The following is a 26,884-nucleotide window of genomic DNA, read 5'->3' as shown; positions in this document are numbered from 1 at the left end:
TGGAAATGACATTAAAGAAGAGGCATTGCCTTCTGCTTTGCCACTACACCCTAAGGACCAGGGACCCTTTTATCTGACTGCAGCTAAAACCTTCCACATTTGTTGTCTCCCTTATAGACTATGAGCATCTTGAGAGTAGGGACTGTCTTTTCTATTTGTGCCATCAGTGCTAAGCACAGTGCTCTCCACATAGTACTCAATAAATGTTTTTTTAATTCACTCATTCACTTGCGCCCCCAGGACAGCCTCAATGACAGTGGCAAGTACCTTTGGGTAATATAAACATTTTCTAAGTGCCTGTTACGTTCTAGACACTGTGATAAGCTCTAGAGGCACAAATCAGAAAAAGAGACAGCCCCTGCCCTAATGAGGTTACTGTCTAAAGGAGGAAACAACACAAAAAAGGGGATGGGGTGGGGTATGTTGTTCCATAGAGTGGAAGCCAAGCATAGGCACTGATGGAGAATGCTTTCCTCGATATGTGGTCAGCATCTTGTCAGCAAGGTTATTTCCATTGTTATAGTTTTCAGAATTTCATGATGCAGGACAAGAGCCTTGTTAAGTATTTTGCACTTCTAGACCCAATGTTTCCTTATGGTCCTTATACAATAAGCACAAAGGGATCTTATATTCTAACTTGTAGGCATATGACTATAAAGGTGTGCTCTGTCATAGAATATTATTTATGAAAGCCTACCTGTTCCTTTCCTGGTAAGAGTTACTTTTTTTTTTATCAGAATGCTGAAATTCAGGAATCATTATCATCATTTATTGTTCATCTGTCAATTCCTGACCCTCAAAGAACTCATAGTCTAAATGGGATACAAGACATTGTTACAGTGAAACCTTTCTATGATATATGTAATGTGTAACTGCAAGTTGTTGCTCTGAGCTGAGCAGTGTTCCGCAATTATTCAAATATTCGGTGATCATGAAAATAACACCTACCTGGTCGATGTGTACCTTTTTGATTTCAAAATTTTATATTTCCTGATTTATTTGGTAGCTTAAACATTTAACATCTAAGGAGAAACAGTTTTCTTTTGGTTTGGTGTACACTGAATCAGCCTTTTGTTAAATATTGAATATTAGCTAATTTTAACCATATGCTTTTTAACAATGCAATCAGATCAATTTTCCTATTTCTTGTGGAGTCCGTTTCATTTGTCTATCCCTCATACGTAATAATAATAATACCTTATATGGAACGTTACCACCTACAGTGTATTCTCACATACATTATCCTACCTCATTTTAGGCTCATAATAAACCTGAGAGAGAGGCAGTAATTATTACTGTTGTGTAGATGAGGAAACCAAGGCTCAGAAAGGAGGAGTGATTTACCCTTGTGGCAGAAATTTAAACTAAACCAAAATCTTCTGGTCCTGAGTCCAAGAACTCTCTGCTCACTAGTGCAGGGTCCTTAACCAATCACCTTAGAATAGTAGTAAGACCAAGGCTCATTTAGTTGGAGACATTCTCCGAAGAAAATATGGCAAGGGGTGAAGAGGGGCTATGTGTGGGAGGAGGGGAACATCTTTAAGCTAACTCTACAGGACATGAATCCTAGTGAATCTTGGTAGGGGATTCCAATCTATACAATTCATGTTTTCTTTTTTTAAATTTTTAAAATTTATTTATTTTTAGGTTTCAACATTCATTTCCGTAAGTTTTAAATTTTCTCCCCCTCCTTCCCCAAGACATCCTGCAATCTGATAAAGGCTCTACATATATATTCCTATTAAACATATTTTCATATTTTCACATTAGTCATGTTGTTTAGAAGAATTATAATGAATGGGAGAAACCATGAGAAAGCAAACAAAACAAACAAAACAAAAGAAAATAGTCTGCTCTGCATTCAGTCTCTATAGTTCTTTCTCTGGATGTGGATGGCATTTTCCATCATGAATCCTTTAGAATTGTTTTAGGTCCTTACATTGCTGAGAAGGGCTGTCCATCAAAATCAGTCGTAGCACACTGTGGCTGTTACTGTGTACAAAGTTGTCCTGGTTCGGCTCCCTTTGCTCAGCATCAATTCATATAAATCTTTCCAGGTTTTTCTGAAGTTCACCTGTTCGTCATTTCTTATAGCATTACATTCATATAGCACAACTTGTTCAGCCATTCCTCACTTGATGGGGATCCCCTCCATTTCCAATTCTTGGCCACCACAAAGAGTGCTGCTATAAATATTTTTGTGCATGTGGGTCCTTTTCCCATTTTTATGATCTTTTTGGGATACAGCCCTAGAAGCAGTGCAATTCACATTTTCATGCAGATTTTTCTTGGAAATGATTCAGAGCAACTAGTGTAATACAGAAACCTTTAAAATTTGCCCAGAGTTAAGACCTCTTTCTTTTTGAGGTTCTAAATTCAGGCAGTTGGCAGCACCACTTTTTTTTTAATGAGCTTGAGGCACATCTGCCTGCATGCAGCAAGTATTCTGAACTGAAAGTGAAGGTCCTGAGCCCTCAGTTAATGGGAGTTAGAAATACAGGGTGTTGAAAACAGGCCACATATCAGTTTTGTTTTCTCCTCCTGAGAAACCATCTTTTCTGTATAACAGTCAAATGTTATCAAAATAGCTCATTGAACTGCATCCAAGAATTGTTTCTTTTGCTTTATAAGAAGTCTCGTCTCATTAAGTAAGTTTTATAGACAACAGGAGGAGGTTCTCGAATATCATAGGGGTAACTAGTCAGGGGAAAGCTGGAGGGCAGCTCTGTTGCCTGAATGATCTTGGCCATTTTCCTCTCTGAATCTAGAAAACATTTTGGATCTTTTAGAGAATTCAGCAGGTTGAAGGCTATTTAGAAGTTGGCTTTGGGGAGATGGTATTGAAGAAGATTGGTTTAGGTTAATATTAAAAAGTGAAGTTGATGGTGTAACTGGAATAAGCTGCCTCTCTTAGTGTCCTTAGCAGTTACTCCTAACCAGCTCTGGATATGCCTAGGACTGTACCTAGTCCACTTGAGTAGTTCTGAAGTTATTCAAGTCCTAGTAGCAGTCCTCTAGGCCTCTGTTAGTGCTTTTCCACTGTCCAGTTGACCTGCAGTAGGCTCATTGGCATGAGTGCCAATATTTGGAGACCTCAGAAACTGCTTCCCAGTTGTAAGATTAGTTTCACATTCCTTTCATTACTAGATACTTTTGAGAGGCTCATGGGCCCATGATAGAGCAATTCTCACTCCTAACCTTCTAAGAGATAAAAATTCAGGCAAAATGGAATCATTAGGTAGTGTTAATACTGACATGTAACGTTCTATCCTTTTTCTAGTGGCAGAAATATATTTTTCCATTTTATTTCTGCAGAATACTTAAGTTTTGGCCTTTGTCCTTCATATGGAGCAAACTCTCAACTTGTGAGCAGGTTGGATGTCGACTAGAACATCTCAGATTTGTCTTTAGCAACCAAAAAGCTGAGAACCAAACCCAACTGATGAGGTACAGTATTCTCACCCTCTTGTTTTTTCATCTAGCATCTTGAGGCATAACCCTTCCCTAGGGCAGTTTGAGGTTTTCACTAATAGTAAACCTTAAAGAAGACTCCTTGGCAGAGAGTTCTGACCTTCTGTTATGTCTCCAGCTGCCCCTCACCATCACTCTCTAATTTTAGGAATTAATAGAAAGTAAAAATAGCCTACGTTTATCCTGATAAATCCCACCTAAACTCCTTTTAAGGGTCCTTCAAGAGGGTGATGCAGTGGGAAAGAGTACTGACCTTGGGGTCTAAAGCCCTGCATTTGAATACTGCCCTGTTCCTTAATGCCTGTGTGAACCCTGGCAGATTTCTCTGCCTAATTCATGCCCTGCCTATCTCACAGGCTTGTAATGAGAATACAACAGAAGAGTGGATATAAAAGTGTTTCGTAATGTAAACCCCTATACATATGTAAGTTGTTATTGTTATTGAGACAGTCTCCTCTCTGTATGTATTTTAACTGCCAGTGTAGACCATCCTAAGACCAAGTTCTACCTTTCATAGAATTTTGCACTAGGAAATCCTCTAGTCCAACGATGAAGAAACTAAATCTTAGAGGGATGGGAGTGATTTACCCAAGGTCAGCAAGGTAGTAAGGAACAGAGCCAGTATTTGAACTGAGGTCTTCCCACTCTAAATAAGTACCTCTCCACTACATCCCACTCACTACCTTACTCTTCTACCGTTTTACCCCTCTCACAGGAAAGCCAACGTCTTTGTTTCCCTCCTTCTTGACATGGCTCTGGGGATCATGCTGCTGTCCTGGTTATACAGGAAGAATCGGATTGGTCAGCTGGCTGATGCTCTCATCCCAGTTGCAGATGTGAGTTAAGTTGAAATTCTAGACCTGAAGCCCTATGACTGAGCCAGGAATTGGTTCATCTTCCTTCCTCCCTTTAAAGGGAAAAGCCCTTTCTACCTAAATTTCTTTGTATCCTTTCAGAGTAGCTAGAACGATGCCTTGCATGTAGTCGGTGCTTCAGAAAGATCTGTTGGCCGATTGATTTTCCCCAAAGCTCTCCTGGTGTGATTGAATACTTAAAGCTCTCTTGGCAGTGGGTGGAGAGTGTAGCTACAACCTGTATCCTTTGTTCTGGCCTGATGAAACTCAGAAATCCAAAATACCATTACTCTTGAATAAACAAGATTGTTCCTTGCTGCTGCTACTACTAAAATGTAAAGTAATCGTAGATATACTAGCAGATTTCACAATAAAATAACTGATGTTTTAAAATCTTAAGAGTATTCAATAGTTAACACCAACTTCTCTGTTCAAGGCAATTAAAAAAGGCTCAGAAAATAAGTTTTTACAGCTAAACAAAGTAATCTATACAGTCATGTGACTTGTGTGAGAGAACATAGTAGTGATAAAACTTGAAATAGAGCCAAGAAAGAATAAAATATTTGACTCTCATTCCAAATTGTTACCCCAATTTGTGCCATTTTACCTGTCTTTAAAGACTATATTCTGGTCTTAAAACCAGATTTTTTAATGCCACTTATTGGAGATACCCAATTTAGAAATATTTTAACTGGAGGATAACTTTGTCATATCATAATTTGTTGAATGAAACAAAGTTAACATTCTCTTTCATTTGATCAGATATAGCTACTTCCTTCTGTTACTAACGCATATTAATATTTCTGATTTTTCAAAGGACAAGTAAACTCCCTGCCCTGGTCTGATTCTCTTATAATAACCTTAGAAGCAGCAGGGTTTTGGCTACAACCCATTATATAAGCACGGTGAAAAAAATCCTCCATCTGCCTCATACCATGGGCAGATGGACACACAGTACTCAAAGGGCATTGGACCATGGCACCTGCTTTTGGATCTGCTGTTTATAAATACAAATCATTTTATGTTCCATTGCTTCTATTTTATTTTTCAGAGTATCCTGTGCTTTGTTAAAAATTTCCACTTTCTGCTCTAAACCATTGATTCTCTTTTCAAATTCTTTAAGAACTATAATTTTGCTCATCATGTTTTCCTTCTACTTTAAAAAATTAAGCATTTTGGCTACTTTAGGGGTTGTTGGGGTTATTCTAGTCTCTTTAAAAATGTTTTTGTTATGAACTCAATGATTAACAAAACTATTTCAACATACAAAAAAAGAGAATAGTGTAAGAAATTGTCACATCTGTGCAGCTTGTTTTTTTAAGCTGGCTGTCAAATTTTTAAAAGTAATAATGATTACCATTTGTCCCACTTTTCTGAATTTTTAAAAAAATTTTCTGTGTATTTTTACATGTTTTATTGATGTTCTTTGTTTTAAAAGTTTTTTGCATTTCTAGCAATATCTCTTAACTCATACTCTTCTGAATAGCAGCCCACCATTATAACAAATATGTATAATTAAGCAAAACAAATTAATGCATTACCCATGTCTGAAAATGTACCTTTAGTCTAATAACCTCTAGTCTGTGACTTCTCTGCCAAGAAGTCGAAGGCATGCTTCATCATCAGTCCTTTAAAGTCGTGTTTTGACTTGACTAAAGGTCACATTTTGATTAGAATTCTGAAGTTTTTCAAAGGTGTTGTCCTTTACAACACAAATATTTTAACTGTGTCCTGTATAATATTGTGGTCATCATGTAAATTGCTTTCCTAGCTCTGTTCCTTTCACTTGGCATCAGTTCGTAGAAGTCTTCCCAAATTTCTCTGAATCCTTCATATTTTTCGTGTCTTATAATGCAATAATATTCTCTTCCATTCATTTGTCACAGTTTGTCTAGTCACTCCCTAGTGGATGGGTAGTTACTTTCTTTCCATTTCTTTGGTACAACAAAACATACTGCTACAAATACTTTTGTAGGTATCGAACCCTTTCCCTTTATCTTTGGCATCCTTGGGGTATAGGCCTAGAAGTGCTTTCTTTTTTTTATTATTAGATTTTTTTTTAATTTTTAGTTTACAACACTCAGTTCTACATGTTCTTGATTTTCAAATTTTCTTCCCTTCCCACCCCTCCCCCTTCCCCCCCAAGACAGCATGTAGTCTGATATAGATTCTATATATACCTTTGTATTAAACTTATTTACACAATAGTCAAGTTGTAAAGAAGAATTATGACCAATGGAATGAATCATGAGAAACAAGAAACAAAAACAAAAAAGAAGAGAAAAAAAGAGTAAATAGTTTGCCTCAATCTGCATTCAGACTCCATAGTTCTTTCTCTGGATGTAGATAGCTTTTTCCATCATGATTTCTTTGGAGCTGTCTTTGAGCTTTGTATTGCTGAGAAGAGCCAAGTCTGTCAAAGTTAGTCATCACAGAAGCAATGTGTCTGTGGTTGTGTACAGTGTTCTCCTGGTTCTGCACTTCTCACTCAGCATCAGATCACATAGGTCTTTCCACGTTATTATGAAGTCCATATCTTCCCCATTGCACAATAGTATTCCATTACATTCACATACCGCAACTTGTTCAGCCATTCCCCAATTGATGGGCATCCCCTTGATTTCCATTTCTTTGCTACCATAAAAAGAGCTACTATAAATATTTTTGTACATACAGGTCCCTTTCCCACTTGTGTGATCTCTTTGGGATACAGCCCTAGAAATGGCATTGCTGGGTCAAAGGGTATGCACATTTTCATAACCCTTTGGACATAGTTCCAAATTGCTCTCCAGCATGGCTGGATCTGTTCACAACTCCACGAACAATGTAACAGTGTTCCAATTTTCCCACATCCTCTCCAGCCTTTATCATTTTCCTGTTTTGTCATGTTAGCCAACCTGACAGGGGAGATGTGGTACCTAAGAATTGTTTTGATTTGCATTTATCTAATCAATAATGATTTAGAGCATTTTTTCATATGCCTATAGATATCTTCAATTTCTTCCCCTGAAAACTGCCTGTTCATATCCTTTGACCATTTCTCAATTGGGTAATGGCTTTTATTCCTATAAATTTGGCTCAGTTCCCTGTGTATTTTAGATATGAAGCCTTTATCAGAAACACTGGTTATAAAGATTTTCTCCCAATTTTCTGCTTCCCTCCTAATCTTTATTGCATTGGCTTTGTTTATATAAAAACTTTTCAATTTAACATAACCAAAATTATCCATTTTGCCTTTCGTAATACTCTCTATCTCTTGTTGGATCATGAATTCTTTCCTTTCCCATAAATCTGACAGGTAAACTATTCCTTGCTCTCCCAAATTGCCTATAGTATCAGCCTTTATTCCTGAATCATGAACCCATTTTGACTTTATTTTGGTATACAGTGTAAAATATTCATCTATGTCCAGTTTCTGCCATACCATTTTCCAATTTTCCCAGCAGTTTTTGTGAAATAGTGAATTCTTAGCCCAGAAGCTGGATTCTTTGGGTTTATCAAAGAGTAGATTGCTATAGAGTTTGACTACTGCATCTTTTATTCCACTAATCCATTACTCTGTTTCTTAGCCAGTACCAGGTAGTTTTGGTGACTGCTGCTTTATAGTACAGTTTGATATCTGGTATGGCAAGGTCACCTTCCCAAGCATTTCTTTTCATTAATTCCCTTGATATTCTGGATCTCTTGTTCTTCCAGATGAATTTTGTTATTATTTTATCCAGTTCTGTAAAATAATTTTTGGTAGTTCAACTGGTATGGCACTGAAGAAGTAAATTAACTTAGATAAAATTGTCATTTTTATTATATTAGCTCAGCCTAACCACGAGCAACTGATGTTTTTCCATTTATTTAAATCTGATTTTATTTGTGTGACGAGTGTTTCATAAATTATGTACCTATAGGCCGTGGGTTTGTCTTGGCAGGTAGACTCCCACATACTTTATAGTATCTACAGTAACTTTAATGGAATTTCTCTTTTACCTTCTTTATGGAGTTTCTCATACTTTGCAATACAGAACTACACAGGCATATTCATGATTATCGCTGATGTTGTGTTTATCGCCTTACTGTTACATTTGGTGACAAGGATGGGATATTTTTGTATGGCCAGTACGAAAATGAGATGGAACGCGGAGAATGACAGTGGACTATAGACAACTGAATAAAATGACTCCTTCCTTTTATGCTGATGTTTCAGATACTGTTACCTTAACAGAAAGGCTCTAGAAATATGATGGGACTTGGTACGCAGTTATTGACTTGGCCAATGCTTTCTTTACCGTCCCAATAGACTCCAGACGATGGGACCAGTTTGCTTTCGTGTGGCAGCACTGACCGTATACTTTTACACACTTGCCAAAAAGATATCTGCATAGCCTAACTATTTGTCATAGGATTGTAGCTGAACATTTGGATGAATTGAACTTTTAAATATTTTCTCCCAATTTTTGCTTCCCTCCTGTTCTTTGTTGCATTTGTCTTGGCAGATAGACTCCCAAATATTTTATAGTGTCTACAGTAACTTTAAATGGAATTTCTCTTTCTATCTATTGCTGTTGGGCTTTGTCAGTAATGTTAGGAATGCTGAGGATTTATGTGGGTTTATTTTATATCCTGCAACTTTACTAAAGTTTTTTTTATTTCTTCAAATAGTTTTTTACTTGATTCTCTAGGATTCTCTAAGTAAATCATCATATCACCTGCAAAAAGTGATAATTTAGTTTCTTCTTTGCCTATTCTAATTCCTTCAATTTCTTTTTCTTCTCTTAATGCCAAAGCTAACATTTCTAGTACCAAATTGAATAATAGGGGTGATAATGAACATCCTTGTTTTGCCCCTGATCTTCATTGGGAATGCATCTAGCTTATCCCCATTACATATAATGCTTGCTGATGGTTTTAGGTAGATGCTATTTATAATTTTAAGGCTGTGCTTTCTAGTGTTTTTAATAGGAATGGGTGTTGTATTTTGCCAAAAGCTTTTTCTGCATCTATTGAAATAGTATGGTTTCTGCTAATTTTGCTATTGATATGATCAATTTTGTTGATAGTTTTCCTAATATTGAACCAGCCTTGCATTCCTGGAATAAATCCTACCTGGTTGTAGTGTATTATTCTCCTGATAAGTTGCTGCAATCTTTTGGCTAATATTTTATTTAAAATTTTTACATCAGTATTCATTAGGGAAATTGTTCTATAATTTTCTTTCTCTGTTTTGACTCTTCCTGGTTTAGGTATTAGTACCATATTTGTATCATAAAGAGAATTTAGTAGGACTCCCTCACCTATTTTCCCAAATAGTCTATAAAATATGGGAATTAATTGTTCTTTAAATGTTTGATAGAATTCACATGTAAAACCATCTGGCCCTGGAGATTTTTTCCTAGGGAGTTCATTGATGGCTTGCTCACTTTCTTTTTCTGAGATGTGATTATTTAGGTAATTTATTGCCTCTTCTGTTAACCTGTGCAATTTGTATTTTGTAAATAGTCATCCATTTCCCTAAGGTTGTCAAATTTATGGGAATACATTTGGGCAAAATAATTCCTAATTGTTGTTTTAATTTCCTCTTCATTGGAGGTGAATTCACCCTTTTCATTTTTGATACTCATAATTTGGTTTTCTTTTTTTTTAATCAAATTGACCAAGGGTTTATCAATTTTATTGGTTTTTTTCATAAAACCAGATCTTAGTTTTATTTATTAGTTCCTAGAAGTGCTTTCTCTGGGTCATAGGCTAGGTACAATTTAATGACTTTCAGGACAGTTACAAATTGCTTTCTGGACAGACCAGGTCACTTTCCATTTCTACCAACAGTGTATCAGTGTGAGAGTTCCGCCAACAATTGCCATTTTCCTCTTTTGTCATCTTATCCAGTATGATGGGGTAGAGCCTCAGAGTTGCTTTGATTTCCATTTCTCTCATATTTAGTGAATTGAAGTCTTTTGTTTGTTTGTTGATAGCATATATTTCTTCACTTAAGAACTGCCTGTCTTGTTGATTGTGGAATGTGCGCTCCTGTTTTTTATGCTTGTACCAATTCCAAATATATATTGGCTATCATACCTTTATGACAGAAATTTGCTGCAAATATTTTTTTATCCAAAATAACTTTCCTTTCCAGTTCTACATACACTGACTTTTCTTGTGCAAAAGCTTATTATCTCCCTAGCCAAAGTTGTAAAAAGGTATCTATTTCCCTTCTCATCCAACTTCTTTATGATACGACTTTTTTATGTTTAGGGTATATATCTAATTGGAGTCTATTATGTTATATGGTGTAGGATGCTGGCCTAAACCTAATTTCTGCCAGAGTGCTTTCAAATTTTCCCAGCAGTTTCTGTCAAATAGGAAGTCTTTGCTCTATTGGTTGGTGTCTGAATTTATTGAACTAGTATGTTCAGTTGCATCTGATCAATTTTTATTTTTTTAAACCAGTACCAAATTGTTTTTTATGATTATTGCATTATAGTAGTTTGAGATCTGGGCCTGTTAGGGCACCTTTATTCCTACTTTTTTCCCCATTATTTTCCTTAAGATTCTTATTCCTGCAAATTAATTTTATTATCCTTTCATTTAGTTTTTTTAAAAAAAAAACCCTTTGCAATCCCTTAGAAGTTCCTTAGTAATTTGATTGATATGACACTAAATTTATAAATTAATTTATGTAGTATCATCATTTTTGTTACATTGTCATGGTCCAAACATGGAAAATTAATATTCCTCCAATTATTTAATTCTTCTTTTACTTTTCTTATATAGTCTCTTTTGGGGGATTCTTAGTCATAGTTATTACAGTATTATTCTTTCTGGAGATTTCTACTTACATTCTTTTACCCCTTATTATTAGGTCTTTTTTGTTTACTCATTTCTTCAGTCTGTCTCTTGGTTTTCCTTATGAGAATTTCTTTCTTTTCTCCTATTTTTTTTATGCACTTGGTACATTTCTTGCTGTTTTAAGGTAATAAAGGAGAGCTGTGCTATGAAATGACCTCTTGACCTCATTTTTTTCACATCCCAGTGGGAATAATTTTTCCTAATCAACACTCATTTCACTTCTATACCACAGAGTTTGGATGCCTAAACTTGTTCTCTGCTGCTTTGCCCGAGTCATCTCACAGTTTCTGGGGACTCTATTGCCTTCTCCTTAGAGGGAAGTAGAAGACCAGGACTATATCCCTGCCTTATATCATCAGCATTCAGTGAGTTACACAGATGTATATAGTGATCTGTAGTAGAGATGACAAAATTGCTAGAGTGTGAAGATATTGATTCACAGGTTATCTGAAGGGAAGTGGAGAAAATAAAGTAGTGACTGAGAACATCCATAACTAACAAGTTACATGCCTCCTTTCCCATCCATACAAAATTTTTATGAGAATAATCTACACGTACATTCAGTGAGGGCATTAGTAAGGAATAGGGTAGGTTTTTAAAAGCAGCATTCTACAATTCACCACATCTTTACCGTCATACAATTGATTGAAGGAAGTAAAGAATGTAAAATCCCACCATTGCTATTGGCAAAAAGCCATGTTAAATGCTCTCTTCCAATAATACCCCCATGCCTCAAAATCATTCAAAAAAGGTATAACAATAAGAATAGCCCTGTTCAATAACTCTCTGATCACAACTTTCACATGAGTTTTAAAACGAGGAGATATAGTCTTGCCAAAGGTGTTCCATGCTCTAGTGGAGGAGATTCATCATAGAGCTCACATTAAAGAGGAGTTTTCTATGAATGGTCGGGTCCTCCAAGAGGTTTCTATTTGCAGATGACATCGTTCTGGTTGCATAGAGTCCTAGAACATTGAAGACTTATGTAACCCCTCAAAGGAGTTTACCTGGTCATCTACAGAAGAAGGGCCAAGTAGATAAGGACTGTATCTGTTAACTAGGTTACAGCATTGGTTAGTCAGCCTGGAGCTGGTCCCTCGGTGTGTCTGTCTGGGACAGGTAGTACAGATGGACAATGACTTGGGCCCAGAATCAAACAGGAGGAAGGGAATGCTTTCAGAGTGTTGCACAGCTCCTTTAATGAACTGAAACTTCTCTCCAAAATAAAGACCCGTCTTTTAAGTCTCAGTATTCTCCTGGTGTGATTCTGTGGTTGTAAGATAGAGATCCAGAGAATTAAAAATAGATATTACACAGAGGTCAGTGAAGAGGTGCATGGTGATTATGAACAGGAACTTTGAAAAAAGAGCAAGAATAAAGGATGACATCTGAGAAATGGATATAAAAGAAGATGGACTGGTCATGTGATGAGGGTGAGGGGGTTATGGGTTGACAGCCGGTGTGCCCTACTAAAATCTTCTGGAGGTCAAAAGAAATCTAGGAAGGTTCTTAGCATATTAGGAGGACCTTTTGTGGTAAATGGGGGAACAGGAATAGGAGTTGCGCAGTATGGACAGGCATGACTAAATAGCAATTAGACCACAGGTCTTTCTGAATATTTGAGAGGGCAGTGTTGGCTTCGCTGCATTTTCCCATGCAGCCTCCATGAAAATGCCTTATCCTCACTGTTATTGAGTTTTCCTGTGGCTACTAGGAGTTAGCCATTTTTAAATTTTAAGGGACATATTTATAACATTAGGTGTCCTTTGGGAACCATGGAACCTGATAACCCTTGTTTTGTACATTGTTTTAAATAATTTATATTCTTCCTCAGTCTCTGTCCTTAGTTATGCTAGTGTGTGAAAGAGACCCAATAGTGGGCTGAGCATCAAAAATACGATTTTAGTTCTTGCTGTACCACAGATTTGATGAGATGGTGCCTCTCATTTTACCTTTAAATTCTTTGTCTTAGTTTCCCCATTTCCTGAGTGAGGACAGTAATATCCATCTCTTATATCTCAGAGATGCTCTGAGAATTTATAAAATAATGGTTGGCCCTTTGAACTGTTGGAAATAAACAATTCCTGGTGTGATTATTGCTTGCCTCTTATATCCTTACCTCAGAAGTAAAGGAGTTTTGTAGGGATTTAGGCTGATTTTGCAGTTTTTCAACACGACACAAAAGGATTAATTCAATAATGTGGTTTTACTCCCTCTGATGGGTATTGTATCAGTTGTTCTGGTTTTCTTCACCTTTATGTTTCTGGGACCACCTTCCCCTTTCTTTCACTTAGTTAAACTTGTTGTTTTGATTTTCTTATTAGAATGATAGAATTTTATCATTGGAAGGGACTTTAGAGGTCATCTAACCCTAGTCATATTTGACCCATCCTATCCACAAAATCCCTGAGAGATGGTCACCTGGCTATTGTCTGAGAACTTTCAATGTTGGGAAGTTCACTATTTCGTGAATCAGCCCATTCCACCTTCATAATGGAAGTTTCTTCTTTATGAAGCCTAAACCTGTGCCTCAACCCCTAATAACTTCTACCCATTGGAGATGAAGTAAAACCTACACTATTTCTCCTTCCCTTTCCCTAATTGTCTACATGGCAATCTCTTGAAGGCGTCTACAAATCTCACCAGCCTTTTCACGTTATTCCTTATCCCACGTTCATAAAGTAATGTGCACATGGCACGTTGAAAGAAAAAGCCAGCTGACTTTTCAATAATCCTCAGATTAAATGAGATCATTCTCAATAGAAGCCAGTGAGCCTGTAGCGACAGACTCCCATTTTTCTCAAAGAAGTGTCAACATATACATCTAAAGTTATTGGTGACTTGGTTTCATGATCCTTCTGAATGTTCTCAAGCTTCCCTTCTCATTAACTTATTGGCCCCTCTTCAGATGAGTTCTTGTCTAAGGGGAACGTTCCTGCTCCAAATGATTGCTATTGGGCTCTGTGTCCTAATATAGCACTGCTCTCATGGGGTTGTTATGAGAATCAAGTGAGATGATGTAGGTAAAGCGCACTGCAAACCTTATATCATATGAACTATTATTATTCTTAGTGAGGTATTACCTCCCTGTTCTTTCCTGTCTTTTCATTTTTTAGCAGAGGCAGATCAAGGATCTGAGTTCAGAGGGTTCATATGTTTTATTCTGTTTCTTCTGAAAACTAGCAAAGTCTTTGGAGATCTGGAAACCCACACTGGGGCAAAAAGGTCTACAAAGCATTATGGCTGAGATCGTTGGGCATGGCCTATACCCAAAATTGTAATGCTATGTCAGGTTCGGGGATTAACTTCTCTAATCATTGCAAAGCTCCCTGGACACCCTTGACTGGAAACCTTTTGACTTCAAAATTGCACAGATATATAAATATTTAATTTTAAAAAGAAAATCTCTTCCTGTTGCCAGGCTCTTATGCTTTAAATATTACATAAGTTCTATTTATAAAGTATGTTCTTTTCTCAGCTGCAAGGGCAAGATTTGTTGGCACAAAGCAGTAGTGCTTTCATGACAGTTACTGATAAGGTAAATGTTGGAAGAGTTGAGAAACAAGTACTAGACTAGAAAGATGGATTTTTAGAGGTTGGGAAAATGAACAGAATGAATACACCTAGTGTTCCAGAATTCTATAAGCTTCCCGTGCATCTCTTTGAAATGTAGAGTCACATTTTGTACTTTCTTGTTACATTTAGCATTAGTGACAAAGCTAAAAATTCCAGGATTGTCTTTTTTCCCAAGCTCTACTTTTGGAAATTGGTTCTCTGGTGCTAATTTTCTCTCATATTAATTAATACCAATCCATGGATAACTAACTTCTCCATGGGCGTGACTCTGATCCAAGGGTCATCTGTCATTAGATGGTGGCATAGCAGGGTTCCAGTACTGGTCCTCAGTGTTCCAGGTGGGTGAGGGAGAGAGAGAGATAAGAAAGAAATACGTCACTGTTATGGAAGTGTTATCGAATTGCTTACCTTCTTAATGAGGTGGGGTGGAGAGGGAGGGAGAGAATATGGAACCAAAGTTTTAAAAACATATGTTAAAAATTGTTTTTACATGCCCTGGGAAATAAGATATATAGGCAGTGGGGTATAGAAATCTGTCTTGCCCTACAGGAAAATAGAAGGGAAGGAAATAAGAAAAGGGGGGATGTGATAGAAAGGAGGACAGATTGGGGGAAGGGGTAATCAGAATGCACATTGGGGGAGGGGGAGGGGAGAAATAGGGAGAAAATTTGGAATTCAAAATCTTGTGGAAGTGAATGTTGAAAACTAAAAATAAATTAATACGAATAATAAAATAAATAATCTTTAAAAAAAAAAGACATACATCTGCTCCTGCAGCAGGGAGGGAATATTACTATTTGGATTTCTCTAGGGAGTAGTGGCTGTCTTGCTCTGCTAACTCTTAAGTTTTTGATACTAAAAGGAATAAGTGAACTTACTTTCAAATCATTTATTAGGGACTCCAAAAAACCTTTGAATCCCTAATAAATTCTTCAGGAATGTGAGGGCAAATCCACATGTGTATGTTACATACATACACACCTCACTTATGTGTTGCTACCACTCAAATGGCATTGAAAAACTATCAGAACAAGAGGGTTGGGCTATAGTAATACAAAAATACTGATCATGTGTTGTTCAAAAGCCATAGACCTGGTGAAAGGATAGGACTCATAAAGTATTATAGGATGGGTGGTCTCAGACAGTACTTAGTGAAGATTTATACATAGCAATCCCCTAGATTCCATTCTACATGTCAACATCATACTCTGAAGTCACAGTAAACTTTGGATCAGTTGGGATTCAAAGACAAGCATACAGAAGACAATGATGACCAGCTAAATGTCTTTATTGTTGTGCAGAGAGTCTTCCTAGACACAGCTCATCGCATGCTTGTGGGTATCCTTATTTGGAAAATACCAGTCAGTCAGCTTTGTAGGCCAGTCAGGGCTGGGGAGTTAGGGATGGAGGTGAAAATGCCTGGGCAGGAAAAAACTGAGATTCAGAGAAGTCAAATGACTTGCCCCAGTCACGCAAGCAGGCTTTTCTGACTCCAAACCCACCTCTATGTTTATTGTATCATATTGTCAAGTCTAAGGCAGTACTGCAGTTAGGGGTGTAAGCTATCATCAGTCTTATAACTTTTTTGCATCTGCCTGCTCCTCTCCAGTCTCCCTTGCTGGGTCATCATTCATGTCCCAGACCGTGAGTTCAGAAGCCCAAGACTCTATCCTAGACCCTCTTCTTATTTTCCTCCTTACTCTCTTGGTGATTCCTTTGGTATCTATAGGTTTAAATATCATCTCTATGCAGATGACTCCCAGATTTATACATCCAGAAGGACTAGTCTGTCTCCTGAGCACCAGTCATACATCACCAACTGTGTATTGGACATGTCAGACTAGACATCTCGTAAGCATCTCAAAAACAAAACCCATTAGACTTCCCCAGAAAATCTGTTCCTCTTTTGAGCTTTCCTGTTACTGTCAAGGGCAATGCCATCCTTCCAATTCCCAAACTCACTATCATCCTCAACTCCTCCCTCCTTCACAGCACATACCCAATTTGTTGCCAAATCTTGTCATTTCTCTCTCCAGTGTTTCTTACTCCCCACTCGCATAACTACCACCCTAGTTCAGACCCTGATCATCTCTTGCCTAACCTATTCTAGTAGCTTCCTGATTGTTCTCTCTGTCTCAGGCTTTTCCATTCCATCCTTCACACAGCCACTAAAGTGATATTTTCTAAAGTGCAGATTTGATCATGTTAACCTAATTCCCACCCCCCACCCCCAATCAATAAATTCTAGTGGCTTCCCATTGTCTCTAGAATCACATATACACTCCCTTGTTCAGCATTTAAAGCTCTTCATGATCTGCCCCCCCTTCTCTCTTTCTCTCTATTTTCTTTATATATTACTCCTCTCCATGTAATCTGTGGTTCAGCCATATTTAGTTCTGCCTACTTGCCATCCCTCACAAAGAACATGTCATCTCCCATCTCTATGTCTTTTCACTGTCCTTTTCCCTGCTTAGAATGCTCTCCTCTGCATCTCAAGAGTCCCTGGTTTTCTTGAAGACTAAGCCTAATACCTCTTGCAGGAGGCCATTCCTGGCACAGGCCTCTCCCTCCTCCCTCCGGCTAGTGCCTTTCCATTGAAGATCATCTTCTGTCTGCTTGGGAGGTGGCTTGTATGTATTTATATATGTCCATGTTTTCTCCTCCCACAGAGTGCATACTCCTTGAGGCCAAGGACTGTTTGATTTTTATCTTTGTATCTCTAGCACCTAAATGCTTAATTACATAAATAAATGCTTATTGATACAATCCTTATTTATGAATATATAATTTAATTAATAGTAACTCACATTTATGGGGCTCTTTCAGCTTTACAAAATACTTTCTTTTACAACAAAATATATACAGAGTAAATATGAAGTAATTTGGTAGGGGAGAACTAACAGCTGATGCAATTGGGAAAGCCCTCCTGTTAGGAATGACAACTGAGCTGTGCTTTTTTTCCCCTTTAAATAAGTATTTTATTTTTTCTAATTACCTGTAAAGACAATTTTTAACATTAATTTTCATAAGATTTTGAGTTCCAAATTTTTCTCCCTCCTTTTCTCTCTTCCATCTTCCCTAAGAAAGTAAACAACTTGATATAAGTTATGTATGTGCAATCATGCAAAGCATATTTCCACATTAGTCAGGTTGTGAAAAAAGAAGCAGGAAAAACTGTGGAAAAAAAATAAAGTGAAAATAGTGTGCTTCACTCTGCATTCAGACTCCATAGTTCTTTCTCTGGATGTGGATAGCGTTTTCCATCATGAGTGTTTCGGAATCGTCTTGCTGAGAAGAGCCAAGTCAGTTGATCATCACTTAGCGTTGCCGCTGTCGTGTACAACGTTCTCTTGGTTCCGCTGACTTCGATCAGCATCAGTTCGTGTAAGCCTTTCCAGGATTTTCTGAAATCCCCTTGCTGAGCTGTGGTTTTGAGGAAGCTCAGATTCTTCAGGGTAGAGGTGAGGAGTGAGACCATTCTAGATATGGGGATGACTTGTGTAAAGGCACAGGGTAAAATGATAGAAGATTGCTTACAAGGAGGTCAGTCTGGCTAGAACATTGAGGGCATGAAGGGAAGTGTGCAATTAGTCTGGAAAGCCAGATTGTGAAGGACATTATGCCAGATAGACTAGTTTGTGTTTATTCTAGAGGCCATAGGGAACAACTGAAGCTTCATGAGCTGGAGAGTGACAGGATTACCCTGTGCTTTAGGATCACAGTTTTATAGATGAAAATAACTTATTAATCAATGAGAAAGTTGGGATTCAAGTCCAAGTCCACTGCTGTTTCCACTATATCAACACCCTGAGATTACATCAGTTTCTTGCCCTCATTCTACTTGTGTTTGAATTGAATTGGCCTGAATTAGATTGTTCTATAGAATGACTGCAGCGTTGTAAATGAAAACAGTACTAAAAGGCAGCCGAACTCAGAGCCACTGCGGTGACCACTTTTGGTTCCGGAGAACAGGTGATGAACCAAACTTCCTCTCAGTAGAGATGTGAGGGACTCGAGGGGCAGAATGTTGCACACCCAGTGGCTCTAAATCAGTTTTGCAGAACTTTTTCTTTGTTACAACAGAATGTTCAATAACTGAGGGCTACAGCAAAGTACTGAGAAATAAATGCCATAACAAACAAAAGTCCTCAATAAAACATTTTAAAAGAGATTAAATTGCATGTCTACACTTTTTAAATGAAATTAAAGAGAATTGCGCATGTGCAGTGAAACATTCCTTTGGTGCTGATGGTCAGCAAGACAGAATACAAAGAATGGGCCTGCCTGGCCCATTTTATACTTGTGTTTGGTCCTTTTTCCTTGACCCTTGACCTGTTTCTGACTTGCCGTGGGCCTTTGGGTAAGTTCTTTAATCTCTGTCCTGTTTTCTGTGGAAGAATAACATACCTCCTATTTAAGCTTGTGTTGCTCTGTCAGTGAACTCCTCAGAGCTAAGACCTGCTAAACTTTAGATTCAGTATCATTCTCTCCTATGGGCTTTTTGTTTTATGTTGACAGCATGTAGCCCGGGAACTCCAGGACCTGCTGCAGTGGCTGATGGGAGTTCCTGCTGGTCTAAAAATGAACCGGGCTTTGGATCAGGTGTTGGGTCGCTTCTTTCTCTACCACATTCACCTTTGGATTAGTAAGTACAGCTTTTCCTTGTTTTCTATGCTCTGCTGTCAAATAATGCCCCAGTAAGAAATGAGAAGGCCTAGTAGCATTGGTGGGAAAGAGTAGCATGAATGAATGAAAGTAATTTATTAAGTGTTTGCTCTCAGATTGTACTTGTGGGAGAGGTCAGTGACAGAGCAAAAGAAAAGACCTGGGAATCCAATCTAGGAATTCAGGGAAGAGTTACATTGATTTTAGGAAGACAGGATGACATTCACCCAGATCCTCTTCTGATAGGCTATACAGGTCCACCCATTCTTAATCTTGCTAGTTAATTACATCGTAATTATAAGATTAGGTTGTGTTATGCATGTAAAGAAATGTCCCTTCCCTTATTGTTGGTGAAAATTATATGTATCACAATATATTGCTTTATAACTAATATTACTTTATGTGGAATTTGCATAAGGTGTTTCAAGCCTGGTGACTTAATATGAATAGATGTTTGTTGATGTTGCATCTAATGGCAACTGGAAGTTGGTGGGAGAGTGCGAAGCAAGCACTGCCAGCTTTGAACCCAGGACTTGGGTTAGAGGAGTAGCTGAAATAACTGTCAAGTTTTCTCAAGGCAATATGGCAGCTGGTCACATAGGAAGGCTAGGCTGATGGGAGAGGGAATTAATTGGTCAAGAAAGTTGGTTGATGACCAGTTTGGACAGACTTGGAGGATCACAGGGAAAGAGCCCTGAACTCTCCATTTGTTAGAGGGGCTGGTAAAGCCCTTTTGGTAAAATTTATCTTGTCTCTGGATGAACTAAAGGATAAAATAGTGGGGCCAGGCAAGGCCCAGGCTGTTGGCAGCAACAGAGAAAAAGAAGAGGCCTCCACCCCTAGCCCTTTTGGGTTGATCAAACAAAGCCAAAATGAGTAAAGTATGGAGTAAGAAGTAATAAAACCCTAAGAAGAATCAGGTCTGACCAGTCTGTTCTTTTCTGAGGCTGCATTTCCTCATAGTTCCCAAGGAAACTAAGTATCACTGAATTAAAAATAGCTGAACCTTCATTTTCCAGATTTCTTGAGGAGTTCCTATGGCTCACTTTGTTTTACAGCTTTTGCTAAAATTTCTACCAAACTCATTCCAGAAATGTGATCTTATTGCGTACATACGCTTTAGGAATCCTTTCACACCATGCCCTCTTCCTCCCATTCTTGTCACTGATTCTCAGTAAGAAAGCTAATCTTTTTGTCCTCAGGACCTCAGTAGTTGTGTGTTGACTCAATGTGAGTGGAGTGTTTTGGCTTAAGTGCTTCCATGTTTGCTGTTAGGAAAGCAAACTTAAATGAAAGTAGTGGGAGTTAGTTGGTTCCCAGATGTAGTCTCCACAGAAATCATGGGGAGGAGAGAATCTGGTCTTAATCCACAATACCTAGAGGGGCACAAGTGTCTGAAAGATGGTTTGAAGCCATTTGTTAGATAGAGATAGAAACCTAGTTCTCCTGGTGTATGACTTCTGTGCTTTGGGTACTGCTTTTAAAAGCTTTTTAAAGCTGCTCCAACTGAAATAGGGGAAATTATTCTTTTCTTCTAGGTTATATCCATTTGTTGTCCCCATTCATTGAAATGATCCTGTGGTATGTAGGTCTTTCAGCCTGCCTGGGTCTGACAGTGGTGTTGTCCATACTTTCAGACATCATTGCACTCCTCACTTTCCACATCTATTGCTTTTACGTCTATGGAGCCAGGTGGGTACAATTAGCATAATTATTCTCCCAAGGCACTAAGCATAGGCCTCTGACCATGCCCATAGGTTCACAGCAGAGGAAATTAAACTCACTTCACACCACCTCTTTCAAATCCCCTCATTAGTTAAAACTCTCCACAGACAAGGAAGACCAAAATCTTAATCAGCTAGTACAGGGTGTGATCTGGAAAATCCTACTCCACAGCAGTGTACAGTATTCTCAAAGTCATCTTGGTGTGGTGGAAGAAGCACTGGACATGGAATAAAAGTTCGAGTCTGAGTTCTGGAGAGTTAGAACTGGAGGAGACAAGAGAGGCCAGCCAGTTTAATGATTCCATTTTTCAGCTGAGAAACAGGCCCAGAGAGGTGAAATACCTGCTAGTCATCCATCTGAGCTGGAATCTGAATCTGGTCTTCCTTCTCCAAACTCAGTGGTCTTTTCATTATGCCCACTTATTAGTGGTGTGACCTCGGGCAAGTTATTTAAACCCTCTGGGCTGATGCTCACTCAGGTTTAAAATGGGGGTAGTAATACATCCACCGACTGCCCCACAGGGAGAGCACTTTGTAAAATGTAAAAGGAAATATGAACTTAGTATTATGACTGTTATTATACCTAAAGTTTCTGAGGACTAGAGTAGGACAGTTAATGGGTGGGAGGAGTAGTTTATTTCTCTGAAAAGAACCTTCAAGAGTCAACGTATCATAATGGACAGAGGCTGGGTGACCTTGAGCAAGTCACTTAACCTCTCAGTGCCCTAGATACTCCTCCAAGGTGCTGAGTGGCATAGCAGCTGCCAGTCCGAATTGGCAGAAAGAGAGTCCTTGAAAGAGACCTTCCTACATGAATGAAATCACATCTCTGAACAAAAAAAGCGGGGGGCGGGGGGGGAGCAGTGATGTAACCTAGCCTTTCTGAGTAACTAATGAAAAATATCCACTAACCTAATCATCTTAGATCACCTCTGATAAATATTTTTGTTGTGGAATCCCCAGTTTTTCTCAGCTCATAGGACCCATGAGTCCTAAATGATTGTTAAGTGAATCGTTCCCTTCTTCTGTAGACTGTATTGTCTGAAGATCTACGGCTTGTCTTCTCTCTGGCGTCTCTTCCGAGGAAAGAAATGGAATGTCCTGAGGCAGCGGGTGGATTCCTGTTCCTATGATTTGGATCAGGTATTAGCAGAAAACATGCAATTCTTGTTCTCCAGTCTTTGGAAATGAATACAATGTAGGCTGCTCTCATCTGTGGTTTCTAGCATTTGGTGTGCCACCTAAATTCCATCTTCTGCTCAGACTGCAGTATAGGCCGTTCCTTTGAATTACCCATTGTTCAAGACTAAAGCAGGTGTCCGTCCTTTAATGTTGCCCAAACAGAAATCTCTATCCCTGCTACTGTCTCAGATTAGCTGCCACTCTTCTCCATCTATCTCTGGTAGGTTATGATAAGACCATAAGACATTCTTATGTGCTGGCACATACAATACTCATCTTCCTGGAGCCACTGCCAGGCATATAACATAAAATCTTCACCAGTGCTTACTCTAAGCATTCATTCATTCAGTAGCAATTTATTAAACATCTATTATGTTCAGAGAATTTCTAGAGGCACTTTCTCTGTTTTGTTCTAGAATATGTGGTATTTGGTGTGAGAATGAGAAACAGCCAAAGAAAGAGTACTAAATGTAAGAGTCTAAGAAAATTCAGTGCTGCCCACTACTTTTGCTATACTTCTTACAGTAGAAGAGTCTGAGCTCATGAAAAGGGTCTTGTTTTCCCTGCTCTTCATGATGTTTATCATTATTTACGCTTTGGATAAAGACTTAAGTGGTAAAACATGAGCAAACTCGCACCCAGTGGTCGTGAAATGGAAGGTGACGGCTGATGCAAGCCAACCATGTTTGGGGAGCCTTCTAGCTGGCTGCCTGCAGTATTGTGCACCCCTGTATAGTTTGATAACAACATTTAGCTCTATTTATCACCATAGTCTCCTCTGAATATCTCACCTTCCTGATTTGTCCTGGTCCCTGCCTTTAACCTAGTAATTTCAAGCAGGTCAGCCTGGTGTTTGGGTTTTTCCCTCACCTTCTAACATCATTAGGCCATCCTGCTTGTTTCCTATGGTACAGTTTCAGAATAAACCACAACGGTCAAGGCCAAGAGCCAGTATCCAGTTATCTAGAGTAGTAAAAACCTTAAATAAGCAGAGTCATGAAAATATTGAGTCATAGCTGGACTCTACTCTTTCCTAAATTAATAATTAACAAATAGCCATGGGTGGAAATCACAGCCCTAGAAAAACATGTATTTATCATGATTTAAAATGTGCCTACAAGGAAGATCTGGTTTATACAAGAAGGCTGCTCATCCATGCATCCAAGGTAGAACAAAATAACATTCTGCATTTGTTTGGGAGAAGGGAGAGAGAGGATAGGGTCTAGGAGTTGACCAAGGTGTTTCAGTGGCATCTCATAGAATCATAGAACGCTACTGATCATCATCATTTTGCAAACAGAGAAACTGAGGTCCAGATTGATGTTATTTGCCTAAGATCACATAGCTAGTTAGTGGCAAAGCTTAGCCTGACACTTTGAATCCAGTGGGCTTTCCGGTACATTTTGCTTTGGGAATAATCGGTTTTCATAAACTGTGAATTACTAAATGGATGACAATCCAGAATAGAAAGCTCCTGGTAATGCTTACTCTCCTTTTTCCTGTGGAATAGTTTTCTGTTTAGGCATGATATTCAAGTGCCACTGGTGAAGTCACTGAATGATCTTGGGCAAGTCAATTTCGTTTTCCTTTCCTGCTTCTTTGTCTCTTCCTCATGGTACTGAATCAATAGTACTGAAGTAATTCTCAGGATGGGGGACAGATTATTTTTGAAAGCTGCTGTCTAAGTATGAGGAGTACATGTTGTTGACCTTCACTTCTCTCCAGTTCTCCTAGCATTCTTTCCCTAGATTACTCCTGATTCCTTTTTGCCCCTTAGGCACCTTTCCTTCAAACCCCTTTGCTGTCACCCTATTCTTGTTCATTGGACTTTGTGACAGTCCAGCATTTGGAATGTGTTTTTGTTTTATCTTGATAATATCTGTAAAGCACTTAACACAGTAGGTGCTTAATAAACACTTATTTTAGCATCCCTCTTCCCTCCCCTTAATGATAAATATTTCCTTTACTCTGCCAAAAGAAAATTGTCCCCTTTAGCTTATAACAGTCTTTGTCATTCTCTTGGCTGTAAGTGATCAACATCATAGTGTCAGTAATTAAATTGTGATACAATTAAAGTACAACACACTGAACGGAGTCAGGCGCATTATAAGAAGGAAGCTTTCAGAGACAGTGAATAGTTTATTGAATTTTCTTGTGAAAACCAAACCATAAAGATTAGCAGAAGTTCTTTTTAGTTATAGGATGAGTTCAGAGCAAAGAGGAGAGACCAGAAGTTTCTCCAGTTTTAGTAAAAGGATACTTTCAAGTGTAGGTCCTTCTGCCTCCTGTTAATGTTCAATATGTGAATGTATGTTTTGTCCTACAGCTATTTATTGGGACTTTGCTTTTTACCATCCTGTTATTCCTTCTGCCCACCACAGCCCTCTACTATTTGGTCTTTACTCTGGTAAGTGGACAACCCCAGTGTCTGATGCTATTCATCATGAGTGAAGTTGGAAAATCATCCAAAATCTGTTTTGGGGGAGGTTTTTTTTTGCCCCATTTCAATTTAATATGCTATACTTCCTGCTGGGTCCACAGGTGAAAAAGATAAAAGTACATACTGCCAAGTTCTGCCTTCTCTAGGGAGTACTTAAAACAGTCTCTCAACTAAAACCTGGTCCATTGTCTTTCCCCTGGATTCTATTTAATTTTCCCATACAGAATTGCTAAGATAACCACTTGTCTGCTTTGATCCTTGTCCATCTGGCAGATGGTCAGCGTCCACCATGCCTTTTTTGATGCCAAAAACCTTAAGATTAGGCTTGAGATAGAAATCAGTAGGCATTCTTCTGGTTCAAGCCTCCCTCATTAGCTGATAGGTGCTCTTTAAAGCAATTAGTAGGGAAACATAAAGCATAGATATTAGCAAAGGATCTCCTTTTTTTTCTTTCTTTTCTTTTTGCCTATGAAAAAGAAAAAAAGGTGTAGAGTATGTCCTGGGCCATCTGCATTGACTAGAAAAGCCCTGGAAACAGTGAGACCAATGGTAGAGGGAAATGTCTAGCAGAGACTTTAAGACAGGACACAGTCAGCAATCAAAGGGCCTTCTGTGCCACCTTCTGTCTTTTATGACAGGAATTTTTCACCCTTGATTTAGTGCGTTCCTACTGGAGCCTCAGTGGTCCCTGAGGGGCCTAAAATGGTGCTTACCTCTGAATACCTCAGTCCTTAGAAAGGATTTAGCTACTGGGTATATGAAGTCACAATGTCTCTTTGAAACATTGGCAAATAAATGAATGAATGAATGAATGAAAGACTGGCCAGCTGGTGATCACTATTCCTCTTCTGACAAAGTTTTGTGTTAGGTAGTAGTAGCTATTCTGAAATAACTTATTGGCAAGGATAGTGATTGTGGCCTGTGCTAAGACAAACCTTTATTCAAGAAACTGTTACATGATTTCTCCTTGCCAACTTTGACTTACCTAGTTGCCTTCCTTTTTCAGGGAAAGTTATAGAAAGCTTGCTAAGAAGTCTGTAATTTCATCTAGAAAATCTGGCTCCGTTTTTGATTCCTTGACACCTGAGTTTCAGAATTAAAATAGACAATGCGCTCGGAGTCTGAATCCAGTGAGAATAACATGTAAAGTGTTTTGCAAACCTTAGAGTACCATATAAATGCTTAGTTATTTTTATTAGTCTTCATAGGCTCCAACAGTGTACTTTTCTGACTTTCTAGATTAGAAAGGTACAGTCCCTGCGAAAGTCTTAGATGCATAGAGAGCCTCTTTCCATGATGGCAGCAAGGAGGTCCAGAGTTGGGTTACACTGGGCAGTGCTGGCAGGGAAATGTCTTGTATAGGCTGACCTGCTTGTTTCTCCTGGAGGCCCTTTTCACAGTGCTGCTGTTCTTGTTCTAGCTTCGTCTATTGGTGGTGATCGTACAAGGGCTGATCCATTTGCTAGTGGACCTCATAGACTCTCTTCCCCTCTATTCCATTGGTCTTCGGCTATGCAGGTCTTACAGACTTGCAGGTAGGTGTTATGTCTGGGTACTGGTTTTTTTGTGCTAGCAAGAGAATTCAATAAATATTAAATACTTACTACATCTAAAATTGTGTACTACATCTAATGCTGCCATTATTATGCTCCTTCCAAAGTGATTCTTTAATTGGCGGAATGCTATCAGAGTCTGTGCTCCAAAGTGAGCCTGGACTTGGATAATAAGTTAACTGTTTTACCAGTTAAACTAAAGAAATACACTGATTGGCCAAGATAGCCTCTGAGGTTCCTTCCAAATCTGAGAGTCTGCAAAATCAAGTTAGGAAAATCTGGCAAAAAAAAATTAAAGTAAAGCTATAATAGGCATTATAAAGAAGTCTCAGGGGAAAAAAATCATTTTTCAAAACCTGTTTAGGTTTAGGCTGGGCAGACTTGTTCATGTAAGGCACAGATTTTAATCTCATCCCATTTTAATGAACCTCTTGGTTCATAAAAACCCACTCCTTCACACCTGTCTTGGCTCAGAGCACAAATGTTCTTTGTGCTTTTGTAATATTTCTCACTGACTACCCATTTGCTTTGATCTAGAGTTTCTAGTGCAAATTTAATTAAAATATAAGTGAAGGTTCCTCC

The 26,884-nt window shown here is 38.4% G+C and overlaps 1 protein-coding gene across 1 annotated transcript in view; it reads left to right on the top strand.

Moving 5' to 3' along the window:
• PIGQ (phosphatidylinositol glycan anchor biosynthesis class Q) overlaps positions 1-26,884 on the top strand; it is a 64,119-nt gene that overhangs the window by 27,037 nt on the left and 10,198 nt on the right. Inside the window, exons 3-9 of the mRNA XM_036738780.1 lie at positions 3,316-3,447; positions 4,187-4,307; positions 19,257-19,383; positions 20,942-21,095; positions 22,159-22,270; positions 24,636-24,716; positions 26,170-26,284. Coding sequence (XP_036594675.1) covers positions 3,316-3,447; positions 4,187-4,307; positions 19,257-19,383; positions 20,942-21,095; positions 22,159-22,270; positions 24,636-24,716; positions 26,170-26,284 — 842 coding nt within the window. The remainder of the gene's footprint in view (positions 1-3,315; positions 3,448-4,186; positions 4,308-19,256; positions 19,384-20,941; positions 21,096-22,158; positions 22,271-24,635; positions 24,717-26,169; positions 26,285-26,884) is intronic.

The sequence above is a fragment of the Trichosurus vulpecula genome, chromosome 9 (assembly GCF_011100635.1).
Source record: "Trichosurus vulpecula isolate mTriVul1 chromosome 9, mTriVul1.pri, whole genome shotgun sequence".
NCBI classification, from domain to species: Eukaryota; Metazoa; Chordata; class Mammalia; order Diprotodontia; family Phalangeridae; genus Trichosurus; species Trichosurus vulpecula.
The sequence above is the reverse complement of the archived record's forward strand: the minus strand, read 5'-3'. Positions and strand labels throughout refer to the sequence as shown.